The sequence below is a fragment of the Suricata suricatta genome, chromosome 12 (assembly GCF_006229205.1).
Source record: "Suricata suricatta isolate VVHF042 chromosome 12, meerkat_22Aug2017_6uvM2_HiC, whole genome shotgun sequence".
Lineage (NCBI taxonomy): Eukaryota > Metazoa > Chordata > Mammalia > Carnivora > Herpestidae > Suricata > Suricata suricatta.
In genome coordinates, this window is record NC_043711.1 from 58,085,636 (window position 1) to 58,100,590 (window position 14,955).

Here is a 14,955-nt window from a genome sequence, read left to right on the forward strand (position 1 = left end):
ATGACTAGGGACCTTCCATATTGCTGCGATGAATTAAAAAAATGCTATTAATGAGGTACATAATAAAATGGAGTTGGCCACCTCATGGATTCAAGAGGCAGAGAGAATAGGTGAATTAGAAGACACAGTTATAGCAAAAGAGGAAACGGAGAAAAAGAGAGAAATTGATCCCAGAGCACTAAGGAGAATTTGAGACCTGAGTGATACAATCAAACAGAATGATATCCTTATCATAGGAATTCCTAAAGAAGAGAAAAAGGTCCTGAAGGGGTGCTAGGTCAAATTATAGCTGAGAGTTTCCCAAATCTGGGGAAAGAAATAGACATTTAAATTCAAGAGGCACAAGAACCCCCTTAAGACGTAACTTGAATCAAACTTCAGCACGATATATCATAGTGAAACTGGTAAAATATAAACATAAAGAGAGAATTCTGAAAGCAGCTAGGGATAAAAGGACTCTAACATACAAAGGGAAACCTATCAGAGTGGTAACAGACCTATCTAATGAAACTTGGCAGGCCAGGAAGGAATGGCAGGAAATCTTCAAGGTGATGAACAAAAAAATATGCAGCCAAGAATTCTTTATCCAACGATCCTGTCATTCAAAATAGAAGGAGATAAAGGTTTTCCCAAAGAAACAAAAATTGAGAGACTTTATCACCACCAAATCCTATGAGGGACTCTATGAGGGAAATGTAGCAAGGAATATAAGACACCAGAGCCACCACTACAAACAAAAACTCTAAAGAGAACACAATGAATCTAAACCCATATTTTTCAATAACACTGAATGTAAATGGACTCACTGCTCCAATCAAACGACACTGGGTAGCAGAATGGATCAAAAAAACAAAATCCATCTATTTGTCGTCTACAAGAGACTCACCTTAGACCTGAAGACACCTCCAGACTGAAAGTAAAGGGATGGAAAAATATCTATCATGCAACTGGAAGTCAAAAGAAAGCTGGAGTAGCCATACTTATATCAGATAAACTGGACTTTAAAGTAAAGACAGTAACCAAAAATGAAGAACATTATATAATAATTACCAGGTCTCTACATCAAGAAGCGCTAACAATTATGAACATCTATACACCTAATTCGGGACGACCCAAATACATAAAACAACTAATCACAAACAGAAACAATCTTACTGATAAGAATGTGCTAATTGCAGGGGATCTGAATACTCCACTTACAGGAATGGATATATCAACCAGATAGAAAATCACTAAAGAAACAATGGACCTGAATGACACATTGGAACAGATGGAATCAATAGATATATTTAGAACTCTGCATCCTGAAGATAGGGAATTCACTTTCTTCTCAAGTGCACATGGCACATTCTCCAAGATAGATCACATACTGGGGCATAAAGCAGCCCTCCATAAATATAAACGAATAGAGATTATACCATACACACTTTCCGATCACAATGCTATGAAACTTGAAATCAATCACAGGAAGATCTGGAAAACCTCCAAAAATGTGGAGGTTAAAAACCACTCTACTAAAGAATGATTGAGCTAATCGGGTAATTAAGAAATTTAAAAATATATGGAAATAAATGAAACGAAAATACAACAGTCCAAACTCTCTGGGATACAACAAAGACAGTCCTAAGAGGAAAGTATATTGCAATCCAGTTCTATTTCAAGAAACTAGAAAAAGCACAAACTCAAAATCTAATAGAGCACCTAAAGGAATGAGAAGGGGAATGAGAAGCAACAGCACCCCAAATCAAGCAGAAGAATAAAAATAATAAAGATCAGGGCAGAAATATAAAATATAGAATCCAAGAAAACAGTTGAGCAGATTAATGAAACCAAGAGTTGGTTTAAAAAAAAAAAAAAAAATTGATAAACCTCTAACATGGTTCCTTATAGAGAAAAGAGAGAACACCCAAATAGACAAAATCATGAATGAAAATGGATCTATTACAACTAATCCCTTAGAAATATAAGCAATCATTAGAGATTACTATGAAAAACTATATGCCAACAAACTGGACAATCTAGAAGAAATGGACAAATCCTAAACATGCATGCACTACCAAAATCCAAATGGGAAGAGATACAACGTATGAACAGACTGATAACCAGTGAAGAAATCGAATCAGTTATCAAAAATCTCCCAATGAATAAAAGCCCATGGCCAGATGGCTTCCCAGGGGAATTCTACCAGACATTTAAAGCAGAGCTAATACCCATTCTTCTCAAACTATTTCAAAAAATAGATATAGAAAGAAAACATCAAAACTCATTGTACGAAGCCAGCATCAATTTGATTCCCAGAGACCCAACAAAAAAAGAGAACTACAGACCAATAGCCTTAATGAATACAGATGGAAAAATACTCAATAAGATACTAGCAAATCGAATTCAACAGCATATAAAAAGAATTATCCATCATGATCAAGTAGGATTCATTCCTGGGTTGCAGGGCTAGATCAATATTCGCAAATCCATCAATGTGATACATCACGTTAACAATAGGAAAGATAAAAACTATATGATCCTGTCCATAGATGCAGAAAAAGCACTTGACAAAATACAGCACCCTTTCTTAATAAACACCCTTGAGAAAGTCGGAATAGAAGGAACTTACCTCAACATTATAAAAGCCGTTTATGAAAAGCCCACAGCAAATATTATCTTAAATGGGGAAAAACTGAGAGCATTCCCCCTGAGATCAGGAACACGACAGGGGTGTCCACTCTCACCACTGCTGTTTAACATAGTGCTGGAAGTCCTAGCATCAGCAATCAGACAACAAAAGGAAATAAAAGGCATCAGGATTGGCAAAGAAGAAGTCAAACTTTCACTTTTCACAGATGACATGATACTCTACATGGAAAACCCAATTGACTCCACCAGAAGCCTTCTAGAACTGATTAATGAATTCAGTAAAGCTGCAGGGTACAAAATCAACATATAGAAATCGGTTGCATTTCTATACACCAATAATGAAGAACCAGAAAGAGAAATTAAGAAACAGATCCCATTCACAATTGCACCAGAACCCATAAAATACCTAGGAATAAACTTGACTAATGATGTAAAAGACCTGTACGATGAAAATTATAGAAAACTTATGAAAGAAATGAAGAAGACACCAAGAAATGGAAAAACATTCTATGCTCATGTATTGAAAGAATAAACATTGTCAAAATATCGTTATTACCCAGAAAAATTTACACATTCAATGCAATCCCAATCAAAATTGCACCAGCATTCTTCTCAAAGCTAGAGCAAACTATTCTCAAATTTGTATGGAACCACAAAAGATCCCAAATAGCCAAAGTAATATTGAAGAAGAAAACCAAAACGAGAGGCATCACAATCCCAGACTTTAGCCTCTACTACAAAGCTGTCATCATCAAAACAGTACGGTATTGGCACAAAAACAGACACATGGACCAATTGAATAGAATAGAGAACCCAGAACTGGACCCACAAATTTACGGCCATTCAATCTTTGACAAAGCAGGAAAGAGTATCCAATGGAAAAAAGACAGCCTCTTTATCAGGTGGTGCTGGCAGAACTGGACAGCAACATGCAGAAGAATGAATCTAGACCACTTTCTTACACCATACACAAAAATAAACTCAAAATGGATGAAGGACCTGAATGTGAGACAGGAAACCATCAAAATCCTTGAGGAGAAAGTAGGAAAGAGCCTCCTTGACCTCAACTGCAGCAATGTCCTAATCGACACATCCCCAAAGGCAAGGAAATCAAGAACCAAAATGAACTATTGGGACCTCATCAAGATTAAAAGCTTCTGCACTGCAAAGGAAACAATCAAGAAAAGTAATGGCAACCGACAGAATGGGAAAAGATAGTTGCAAATGACATATCAGATAAAGGGCTAGTATCCAAAATCTACAAGGAACTCACCAGTAACTCCATACCCCAAAAAATGAATAATCCAGTGAAGAAATGGGCAGAAGACATGAACAGACATTTCTACAAAGAGGACATCCAGATGGCCAACAGGCACATGAAATGATGCTCAGCATCACTCATCATCAGGGCAATACAAATCAAAACCACACTGAGATACCACCTCACACCAGTCAGAGTGGCTAAAAGAACAAATCATGAGATTCTAGGTGCTGGCGAGGATTTGGAGAAAGGGGCACTCTCCTATACTGTTGGTGGGAATGTAAACTGGTGCAGCTGCTCTAGAAAATAGTATGGAGGTCCCTCAAAAAACTATCCATAGAACTCCCCTATGACCCAGCAATAGCACTGCTAGGGATTTACCCAAGGGTTACAGGAGTGCTGATGCATAGGAGCACATGTACCCCAATGTTCATAGCGACACTGTCAACAATAGCCAAATCATGGAAAGAGCCTAAATGTCTATCCCCTGATGAATGGATCAAGGAGATGTGGTATATGTATACAATGGAGTACTACATGACAATGAGAATGAATGAAATCTGGCCATTTGTAGCAAAGTGGATGGTCCTCAAGGGTGTCATGCTAAGCAAAATAAGTCAGTTGGAGAAGGACAGATACCATATGTTGTCACTCACAGGTCTAACAGGGGAAACCTACTAGAGGGCCATAGGGATGGGAAGGGGGAAAGAGAGTTGGGGGGAGAGAGAGGAACACAAATCATGAGAGACTCTGGAATACTGAAAACAAACTGAGGGCTGATAGGGGAAGGGGAGGGAGGAAGGAGGGGTGATGGTCATAGAGGAGGGCACTTGTGGGTAACTGGTTGTTATTTGGAAACCAATTTAACAATAAACTATCAATTAAAAAAAGACACAGTGTTAACTAACCTTCTGGAATTCCTTTATCATGCTAGGATAAAAGACAAAACTAACATATGGCTCAGAAAGTATGGTCTTTTATCATGTTTTTATTTTAAAAGGACTACTCTTCCAAATCCTTGTAATAAAGTGAGTTAAAATGGAGGCAAAATGGTCCTTCCCTCATCCCACAAATATTCACTGATTTTCAACTATGTGCATGACCTATACTGCAGTGTTCTGTAGAGAGGGAAAAATTTTGGTTTTTCCCTATAAAATTTACATCTCCTTAGATATTAGACAAGTATCACATTTAGAAACCAGATGTATAATTAATTAATGGGCAGAGTTTTAGTATTACAGGATGAGGGGTATGAAGATGGTTGGTGTGGATGCCTGTGTAACATTATGCACATACTTAATACTACAGAAATGTGCACTAAAATGGTTAAGATGGCAAATTTTATGTTATTTGTATTTTACCACAAGAAAATAGAAAAGAAACCAAGAAAGAAGTATATAACAAAATAAGAGGGATGTATGTAGCAATCCAGGCCTTCCTAAAGAAAAAAAAAAATGTCTCAAATACACAACCTAACCTCACGCCTAAAGGAGATGGAAAAAGAACGGCAAATAAAACCCAAAACTAGCATAGATTAGAGCAGAAATCAGTGATCTCAAAAAAAAAAAAAAAAAAACAATAGAACAGATTAATGAAACCAGGAGCTGGTTCTTTTAAAGAATTAACAAAATTGATAAACCTATACTTAGATTTATCAAAAAAGAAAAGGACCCAGGTAAATCATGAATGAAAGAGGAGAAAGCTCAACTAACACTGAAGAAGTACAAACATTAATAGGAGAATATTATGAACAATTATATACCAACAAATTGGGCAAACTGGAAAAAATGGGCAAATTCCTAGAAGCGTATAAACTACCAAAACAGAAACAGGAAAAAATAGAACATTTGAATAGACCCATACCCAGTAAAGAAATTGAATCCAACAAACAAGAGTCCAGGGCTGGATGGCTTTCCAGGGAATTCTACCAAACATTTAAAGAGTTAACACTTATTCTCTTGAAGCTGTTCCAAAATATAGGAGTGGAAGGAAAACTTCCAAACTCATTCTAAATTTTTTTTAATGTTTTTAATTTATTTTTGAGAGACAGAGAGAGACAGTGTGAGCAGGGGAGGGTCAGAGAGAGAGGGAGATACAGAATCTGAAGCAGGCTCCAGGCTCTGAGCGAGCTGTCAGCACAGAGCCCGAAGTGGGGCTTGAACCGATGAACCACAAGATCATGACATGAGACCGAGCCATGGAGGCGCCCCATTCCAAATTCATTATATGAAGCCAGCAGTACACTGATTCAAAACCAAAGACTCCACTATAAAGGAGAACTACTGACCAATTTCCCTGATGAACACAGATGCAAAAACATGATACTAGCAAACCAAATCCAAAAATAGATTAAAAGAATTATTCACCACAATCAAGTGGGGTTTATTCCTGGGCTGCAGAACTGGTTCAAGATCCTCAAAATAATCAATGTGATACAGCACATTAATACAAGAAAGGATAAAAATCGCATGATCCTCTCAATAGATACCGAAAAAGCATCTGACAAAATACAGCATTCTTTCTTGATAAAAACCCTCGCAAAAGTAGGGACAGAGGGATCATACCTAAAGATCATAAAGGCCATATACGAAAGACCCACAGCTAATATCATCCTCAATAGGGAAAAACAGAGCTTTCTTTCTAAGGTTAGGAACATGATAGGAATGTACACTCTCACCACCATTGTTCAACAAAGCATTGGAAGGCCTAGACTCAGCAATCAGACAGCACAAAGAAATAAAAGGTATCCAAATCAGCAAGGAAGAAGTCAAACTATCAGTCTTCACAGATGACATGATACTGTACGTAGAAAACGTGAAAGACTCCGCCAATAAACTGCTGGACTAAACCATGAATTCAGCAAAATCACAGGTTATAAAATTAATACACAGAAATCAGCTGCATTTCCATACACCAATAATGAAGCAGCAGAAAGAGAAATCAAGAAATCAATCCCATTTACACTTGCACCAAAAACCAGAAAATATCTAGGAATTAATCTAACCAAAAAGATGAAAGACCTGTACACTGAAAATTATAGAAAGCTTATGAAAGAAATGTAAGATGACACAAAGAAATGGAAAAACATTCCACGCCCGTGGTTTGGAAGAACAAATATTGTTAAAATGTGCGTACCACCCAAACCAATCTGCATATTCAATGCAATCCCTATGAAAGCAACACCAGCATTCTTCACAGAGCTAGAATAAACAACCCTAAAATCTGTATGGAACCAGAAAAGACTTCAAGTAGCCAAAGTAATGTTGAAAAAGAAAACCAAAGCTGGAGGCATCACAATCCTGGACTTCAAGCTGTATTACAGAGCTGCAGTCATCAAGACGGCATGGTACTGCACAAAAGCAGATACTCAGATCAATGGAACAGAATAGAGAACCTAGAGATAGACCTACAAATGTATGGCCTACTAATCTTCAACAAAGCAGGAAAGAATATTCAATGGAAAAAAGACACTCTTCAACAAAAGGTGCTGGGAAAACTGGACAGTGACATGCAGACGAATAAACTGGCCACGTTCTTATACCATACACAAAAATAAACTCAAAATGGATGAAAGATCTAAATCTAAAATAGGAAACCATCAAAATCCTAGAGGAGAAAACAGGCAACAATCTCTTTGACCTTGTCCATAGCAACTTCTTACTAGACATGTCTCCATAGGCAAGGGAAACAAACAAACAAAAAAAATGAACTACTAGGACTTCATCAAGATAAAAAGCTTCTGCACAGCAAAGGAAATAATTAACAAAACTAAAAGGCAACCGATGGAAGGGGAGACGATATTTACAAATGACATATCAGATAAATGGTTAGTATTCAAAATATGTAAAGAACATATCAAACTAGGGGGCCTAGGTGGCTCAGTCAGTTAAGCATCTGACTCTCAGTTTTGGCTCAGGTCATATCTCACATTTTGTCAGTTTGAGCCATGCATCAGGCTCAAAGCTAACAGTGAGGAGTCTGCTTGGGATTCTCTCTCCCTCTCTCTCTGCCCTGCCCTAACTTGCTCACTCTCTCTCAAAATGAATAAATAAACTTAAATTTTTTAAATTAAAAAAATAAAGAATATATCAAACTCAACACCCAAAAACAAATAATCCGTGAAGAAATGGGCAGAAGACATGAATAGACATTTTTCCAAAGAAGATACCCTTATGGCAAACAGACACATGAAAAGATGCTCTACATCACTGATCATCAGGGAGATACAAATCAAAACCACAATGACCTCACACCTGCCAAAAGTGCTAAAATGAACAAATAATAAGCAATAGATGTTGGTGAGGATGCAGAGAAATAGGAAGACTTTTGCAATGCTGGTGGGAATGCAAACTGGTGTAGCCACTCTGGACCACAGTAGGGAGGTTCCTCAAAAAATTAAAAATAGAACCACTCTACAACCCAGCAATTGCACTACTAGATATTTATCTAGAGGATACAAAAATGCTGGTTCAAAGGGGTACATGTGCCTCAATGTTTATAGCAGCACTATCAACAGTAGCCAAATTATGGAAAGAGCCTAAATGTCTAGTGACCAATGAATGTATAAAGAAGATGTGGTGTGTACATACACAATGGAGTATTACTCAGGAATCAAAAGGAATGAAGTCTTGACTCTTACAACAATGTGGATGAAATTGGAGTGTATTATGCTAAGTGAAAAAAGTCAGTCAGAGAAAGATAAATACCGTGTAATTTCACTCAAATGTGAAATTTAAGAAACAAATCAGATGAAAATAGGGGAAGGGAAGGAAAACTAAGATAAAAAGAGGGAGGCAAACTATAAGAGACTCTTAAATACAGAAAACAAACTGAGGGTTGCTGGAGGGGTGCTGGATTGGTGGGATGGGCTAAATGGGTGATGGGTGTTAAGGAGAGCACTTGTTGGGATGAGCACTGAGTGTTATATGTAAGTGATGAACCACTAAATTCTACTCCTGAAACCATTAAAAAAATAAATAATAAAAACCTAATTTAAAAATAGTAAAATATCAATCTCATCAAAACTTACACATCAGACTGGTTTTGTTCATACAAAGCTTTCATCTCCTCCAGAACTTGCCTGAGTCCATCTTCCTAGAACATATAAAATGACATTGATATATATCCATTAATTCCTCTACTAAGTCTGTAGCAATATTTCATCACCCTAAGTTTATCTTTGATTTATACTAAATCTTATCAAAAAGCAGTATCTTTCACACCTAGAGGACTGGCTCTAACAAGTGTCAGTGAGGATGAGGAGAAATTGGAACCCTCATGCATTATAGATAGGAATGAATGTAAAACGGTAGAGCCCTATGAAAAAATCTGATGGTTCCTCAAAAGTTTTTTTTTTGAGAGAGACAGAGGATACAAGAGGGAGGGTAGAAAGAGGGGGAGGGGGAGAGAGAGGGAGAGAGGGAGAGAGGGAGAGAGGGAGAGAGGGAGAGAATTCTCTAAGGGTTAAAGAGAGAAGTGGGGCTCATCCAGTGCGGGGCTCATGTCCACCCAAAGCAGGGCTTGAGCTCACCAGATGCAGGGCTTGAACTCATGAATTGGGAGATCATGACTGGAGCGAAGTTAGATGCTTACCTGACTGAGCCACCCTGGCACCCTTCTCAAAAGTTTATCATAGAATTACCATATTACCCAACAATTCCACTGCTATATATGTGTGTGTGTGTATTATATATATATATTAATATATAATATATATGTGTGTGTGTGTATATATGTATGTGTACATATATATATTCACACACACACACACACATATACATACATATATATATATATATATATATATATATATATATATATACTCAAGAGAACTGAAAACATATATTCATTCAAAAACGTGTCCATAAATGTTCAGAACAGCATTCTTTTTGAGACAGAGAGCATGCACATCCACAACAGGGACAGGGCAGAGGAAGAGGGAGAGAGAGAGAGATCATGACCTGAGTCGAAATCAAGAGTCAGATGAGCCACCCAGATGCCCCCAGAGCATGGTTAACTGAGCCACCAAGATGTCCCCAGAGCACCATTATTTATGGAAGCTGCAAAATGGAAACACCCAAATGTCCATTAAGTGACGATATACCAAATACGGTATATTCATTCAATGGAATGTTATTTGGCCATAAAAAGGAATGACACAGTGAAATCCAGAACAAAATAACCAGTGATTGAGTAAAGCTCAGGTGCTACGTAGCCACAAAAAAGGGAAAATGAACCCTGAGGATGACAGAAATTTTGACTGCAGTGCTGGTTATGCAGATATATACACTTGTAAAACTAAAAAACCTGTTAAATTTGTATTTTGTTGTATATAAATTTACTTCAATAAAACTAATAACACAAAAAACCAGTCCTACAAAGCAATTAGGCATGAGAAAAGTATGTTAATAACTTCTTATGTATAAAATATTTAATATAAACAATATAGAAATATTTATAGAATATTCCTTTTATCAGCAAATAGTACTTTCAGGAATAGCTGAAAACTCCTATACAATGAAGAGATCTGCAGGCATACAAAAGCCAAGTGTGAAATAATTTTGTAAAAATACACACATGCTTTCAGATTTAGATTTTTTAATCTATAGTGAAAATGGCACTGTTTTGTGTTCCCACTTCAGGCTGGAAGCTCAAGATAATCTTTCTAAAAACTCACTTAAACTATTACCAGTTCTACATCCAGAAAGTGGATAATCATTTCAATTTGCTCAACACAGTACCTAACATTGAGAGAGAATGAACAAGGCAGAGTCCTTGCTCTAAACTCAGTGACTATCATCTTCCAGGAAAGAATGATTCTTGAAGGGTCGAGTGGGGTCATGGGTCTATGGCCTGTAGATCAATCAGATGGACTGTACTGTCCCTGCTTGGCTGTATCAAAGAGTGACCAGATACCAGGGTGCTGAGTCACCTGGCTAGCAGGTGAGTTTGTCAGTGGAAGGTGCACATGGAACAAAAGCTGCAAAAAGTGCTCTGCAAACTAAGACCCAAAAAAGAGGGATCTGGGTCGCCTGAGTGCCTCAGTCGGTTAAGCATCCAACTTCCGCTCAGGTCATGATCTCATGGTTTGGGTTCATGAGTTTGAGCCCCACATGAGACTCTCTGCTGTCAGCACAGATCCCACTTTGGAACTTTTGTCTCCCTCTCTCACTGCCCCTCTCCCACTCATAATTCTTTCTCTCAAAACTAAATTTAAAAATAAGAAAAAGGAAGGATCTTACAACTTCTAAGGCCCATACTTGGTCCCACCCCCCAAAAAAAGTGGTAAAGCAACACTTAACTTAAAATTTCAGTGAAACAGAGAGCTGGACTAAGGGTTTGTCCCACTACTGCTGGACGAGTCTCTGCCTCTTTGGGTTTGTTTCCTCTTATGTTAGATGACCTCCAAAACGCCTCGTTGTCCGACTGCAGCCATATTTAAGAGTCTGCACGTCTCAGCTTTCTACCATCTCTGCTGAACCTCCCACAGTCTCGTAACTTTTTAAATGAGGTAACAGTCCTGAAAGAACGACAGACTGAAATCTAGAAAACCTATCTTCAAGGTGAGGCTCTGCATCCAATATATGCTCTAGTTCAGACAAATCCCTTAACTGGATCTATAAATTCTCTTGGCTCAGTCTCATCTGGAAAATGATCCAAATGTCCGATGAGGTTCTCTTTAATGTTCAAAGCAAAACTTGCCTTTCCCCAAACACTCTTCCTCCTGAAATCTGATAACAGTACCTGAGAGAGAATCTCCCTGAGACTCCCTCATTCATTACCCACCCCTATCCCAACAGTTACAAGTCCTGTTTGCCTTGTCTCTGAAACCCAGATGCTGATTTCCAGGTCCAGTGACTAGACACAGTTCGGATCATATACAGCTCTCACCTAGTCTATTATAACCACCCATGATCATCCCACTGTCTCTATTCTTTCTTGTCTCCAATTCGTTCCCCATAGTGCTACCACCACTATCTTGAAAACATAAAAGACTGCCCTATCACTCCTAAAATCCTTTATCAGTTTCCAAACGTTTTATGCATAACCACCCAATCTCCTAGGCCTAGAACCCACCTTCCTAGCCTCTCTACACATACTGTCAGTCACCACTACCTATGTGACCATGTGTCTGTACTGTTGTATCCTTTGGTTGCTATGCCTATCTTTCTTCTCAAAAAAAATTTTTTTTCTGTTTTTATTTATTTTAGAGAGAGAGAGACACCATGAGTAGGGGAGGGTCAGAAGAGAGGAAGACACAGAATTGGAAACAGGCTCCAGGCTCTGAGCTAGCTGTCAGCACAGAGCCTGATTCAAGGCTCAAACCCACGAACCGTGAGATTATGACCTGAGCTAAAGTCAGACACTTAATTGACTGAGCCACCCAGGCTCTATCTTCCTTCTCAGAGTGGTCACCTCATCCTTCCAGGCCCAACACCTGCTCTTCTACTCCAGCCCACACCAACAATGATTGCTCCTTATGCCCCTCTCTGGTGTCATCACACTGTATTGTATTACTCGTTTTTGTGCCCCTCTACCAGCAGAACATGTCCTGGCGTCCACATAGTGGCTGCCCTATGAGAGGGGAAGTAGTCAAGTATAACATTTAGAGTGTAGGTCTTGAGCCAGACTGTCAGGGTTTAAATTCTTACTGGCTATGGGCAAAAAATGTGTATATGGCTGGAAAAAAGTGGTTTAAATATCAGAGTTCTTATGAGAATAGATTAACGTAGGCCACGCACTTGTCACCCTGTCGGAGGTAGTAACAAAAATAAGAGTAATTGTTACAGTAGTAGCAGCAGCAGGAGTAGTAGAAAGAAAATATACAGCAAACACTGACTTCGCTGCTCCTGTGTGTCAGGCACTGTTCAGAGAACCTGGCATATACCTACTTGCAGAGCCCTCACTACAGGAAGAGTTGAGTTGTATTACTATCATCTTTCCCGTTTTTGTAGATGAAACTGACAGCACGGAAAGCAGAGTTAAGAGTCCCACGGTCACATGACGGAGTCAGAATCCCAGTCCGGCTCTACAGAACTAGCTTCTGCCAGAATGCTCAACAAATGCTAAGATTGTTATCAGGCAACCAAGAAATGCTTGATCAAACACAGGAACCAGAAATAAAGCCATACATGGAAAAACATTGAAGGAAATACACTCATGAGGAAATTCGCCAAATCGCTGGGGGACAGTAACACGAATGCTCTCTTTTTCCTGCTATATTTTGTCCTTCCGTGTTCCAAAATGTTTGCTCCCAACTAAACCTGAGAAAGTACACCCTCAAGGGATATACAGGTTAGAACCTCGGGGTGCCCGATCCTCCTACTTTCCGCCCCCGCGGCCCATGCCTTCCCTCAAGCCCGCCTTCAAGGTTTCTGAGACCCCGCCCCTTCAGCACCACCCGCCCCGTGAATTGCGCCCTCCTTTACATTGAAGGCTGGCAGCTGCCCTTCCGGCGCGCGGTGTAGCTCGCGGACCAGCTCCATGGCCTTTTCACAGAACATGTCGAACGCGCCCCGGTCCCGTGGCTTCTTCAAACGCCCTCTTCCACACCAAATGGTTGCCGGGTTCACAGCCCCCTCTTTACCGTACTATGGTTCCCAGTCCCCCAGCTGCGGATACGCGCCTCCGCATCCGATTTCCGCTTTGGCGCCAAACACGCCCAACCAATAGAAACTCACTCCTGGGCCTCGCGGCTTACGGCGGCGGTGAAGGGACATTTGCTTCTATTGCGCAGCCGCACTACAAGACGGGGAAGTGAGGCATCCTTCCCTATGGAAGCCCCCGCAGCTAGGAGAGAGAATGGTGGACCCCGGTTTCAGCCTGTAGGCCGAGCAGAGACTCTTTTTCGAGTTCCTAGGCGCAGCTTTCAATATACGCGCCTGTTTCAAATTCCTTTTTCCGTTTGATTCATTTTTGTTTAGGTTCAAAGGGGGTTGCACTTTGAGGTTGAGAAAAAGCTCAGAAACTTGCTGTGCATTAACGTTATGACACATTTTATTTTAGTTTCGCAGTGTGCGTTTTTTGTTCGATAGAAGAGGAAAAAGCAAGTTTTATTGGGTATCTCCTGTGTGGTATGGGCTGTGACATATATTTCATTTAATTCTCACGATTAACCCTAAGGTGGCTTTTAAGACTCTTGGTACTGATTAGAAAATAAGTTAGAATTTTTTTTTTTTAAGTAAGCTCCACATCTAAGGTGGAGCTTGAGTTTATGACCCTGAGATCAAGTCATGTGCTCTACCCCACTGAGTCAGCCAGGAGACCAAAGATAACTAGCTCAAGGACCTCTAATGTAAGAGATCTTTTGATTTGAAAGCAGTCCTTTAAAAACATTTGTAAAATAGCTCTATTCATGAAGTCTACAAAAAGGGGAAATACACTAGATTAACATGAAATCACACAGCCATAATCTTAACCTACATGATTATGGACATTGTCATAACTATAGAATCAAAGGTGGAAATTATTGCTATAGGAACAATTTGTTTTATTTGGCTATTTTTTTTTAATTTTTTAAAATTTACTTTTGAGAGACAGAGAGAGACAGTGCGAGCAGGGGAGTGACATTTCCTTTGCATACTGGTCTACAGTAATGGATAATTTAGCTAAGTTTTTATTTCAAATACACAGACCTCTAGTGGACTGTGCTACAGGATTGTATTCCAAAAATTTGCCAGATCCACAACCTTCCTTTGCCATAAACCTTTTTATTTAAAAAATGGTGGTTTGGGGGCTTCCTTACCTGTACAGTGGGGACAATAGTACACATTTCTGAGAGGTTACAGCGGTTCATTAACTCCTTCAGCAAATGTTTATGAAATATCTACTATATACTAGACATTGTTCTAGACCTTGAACATAAAGCAGTGAATAAAATCCTTGCTCTCAGAGTCTATGTTCCAGTATGGGAAAATAGCAATACACAAATACAGATATACTGATGATAAATATATTAGTGAGAAGTGCTAAGAAGAATAAGCCAGGGAAGATAAACAGAGTGATGATGAGAGGGCCTGAAGGTTTTGAGTTAGTATTCAAAGAAGGCACAGACCTGCAGCAGA

At 39.1% G+C, this 14,955-nt stretch overlaps 1 protein-coding gene across 4 annotated transcripts in view; it reads right to left on the reverse strand.

Moving 5' to 3' along the window:
• The window catches only part of GINS1 (GINS complex subunit 1), a 31,425-nt gene extending 17,901 nt beyond the window's left edge, over positions 1–13,524 (reverse strand). For 3 of the 4 annotated variants that reach the window (XM_029916793.1, XM_029916791.1, XM_029916792.1), the window contains exons 1-2: positions 13,321–13,524; positions 8,922–8,986 (exon numbers count right to left, since the gene is read on the reverse strand). In XM_029916793.1, the coding sequence (XP_029772653.1) occupies positions 8,922–8,986; positions 13,321–13,395 (140 nt within the window). In that variant the 5' untranslated portion in view covers positions 13,396–13,524. The remainder of the gene's footprint in view (positions 1–8,921; positions 8,987–13,320) is intronic. The other variant, XM_029916794.1, reaches the window with a different exon arrangement.
• Between the last annotated feature and the right edge of the window lie 1,431 nt (positions 13,525–14,955).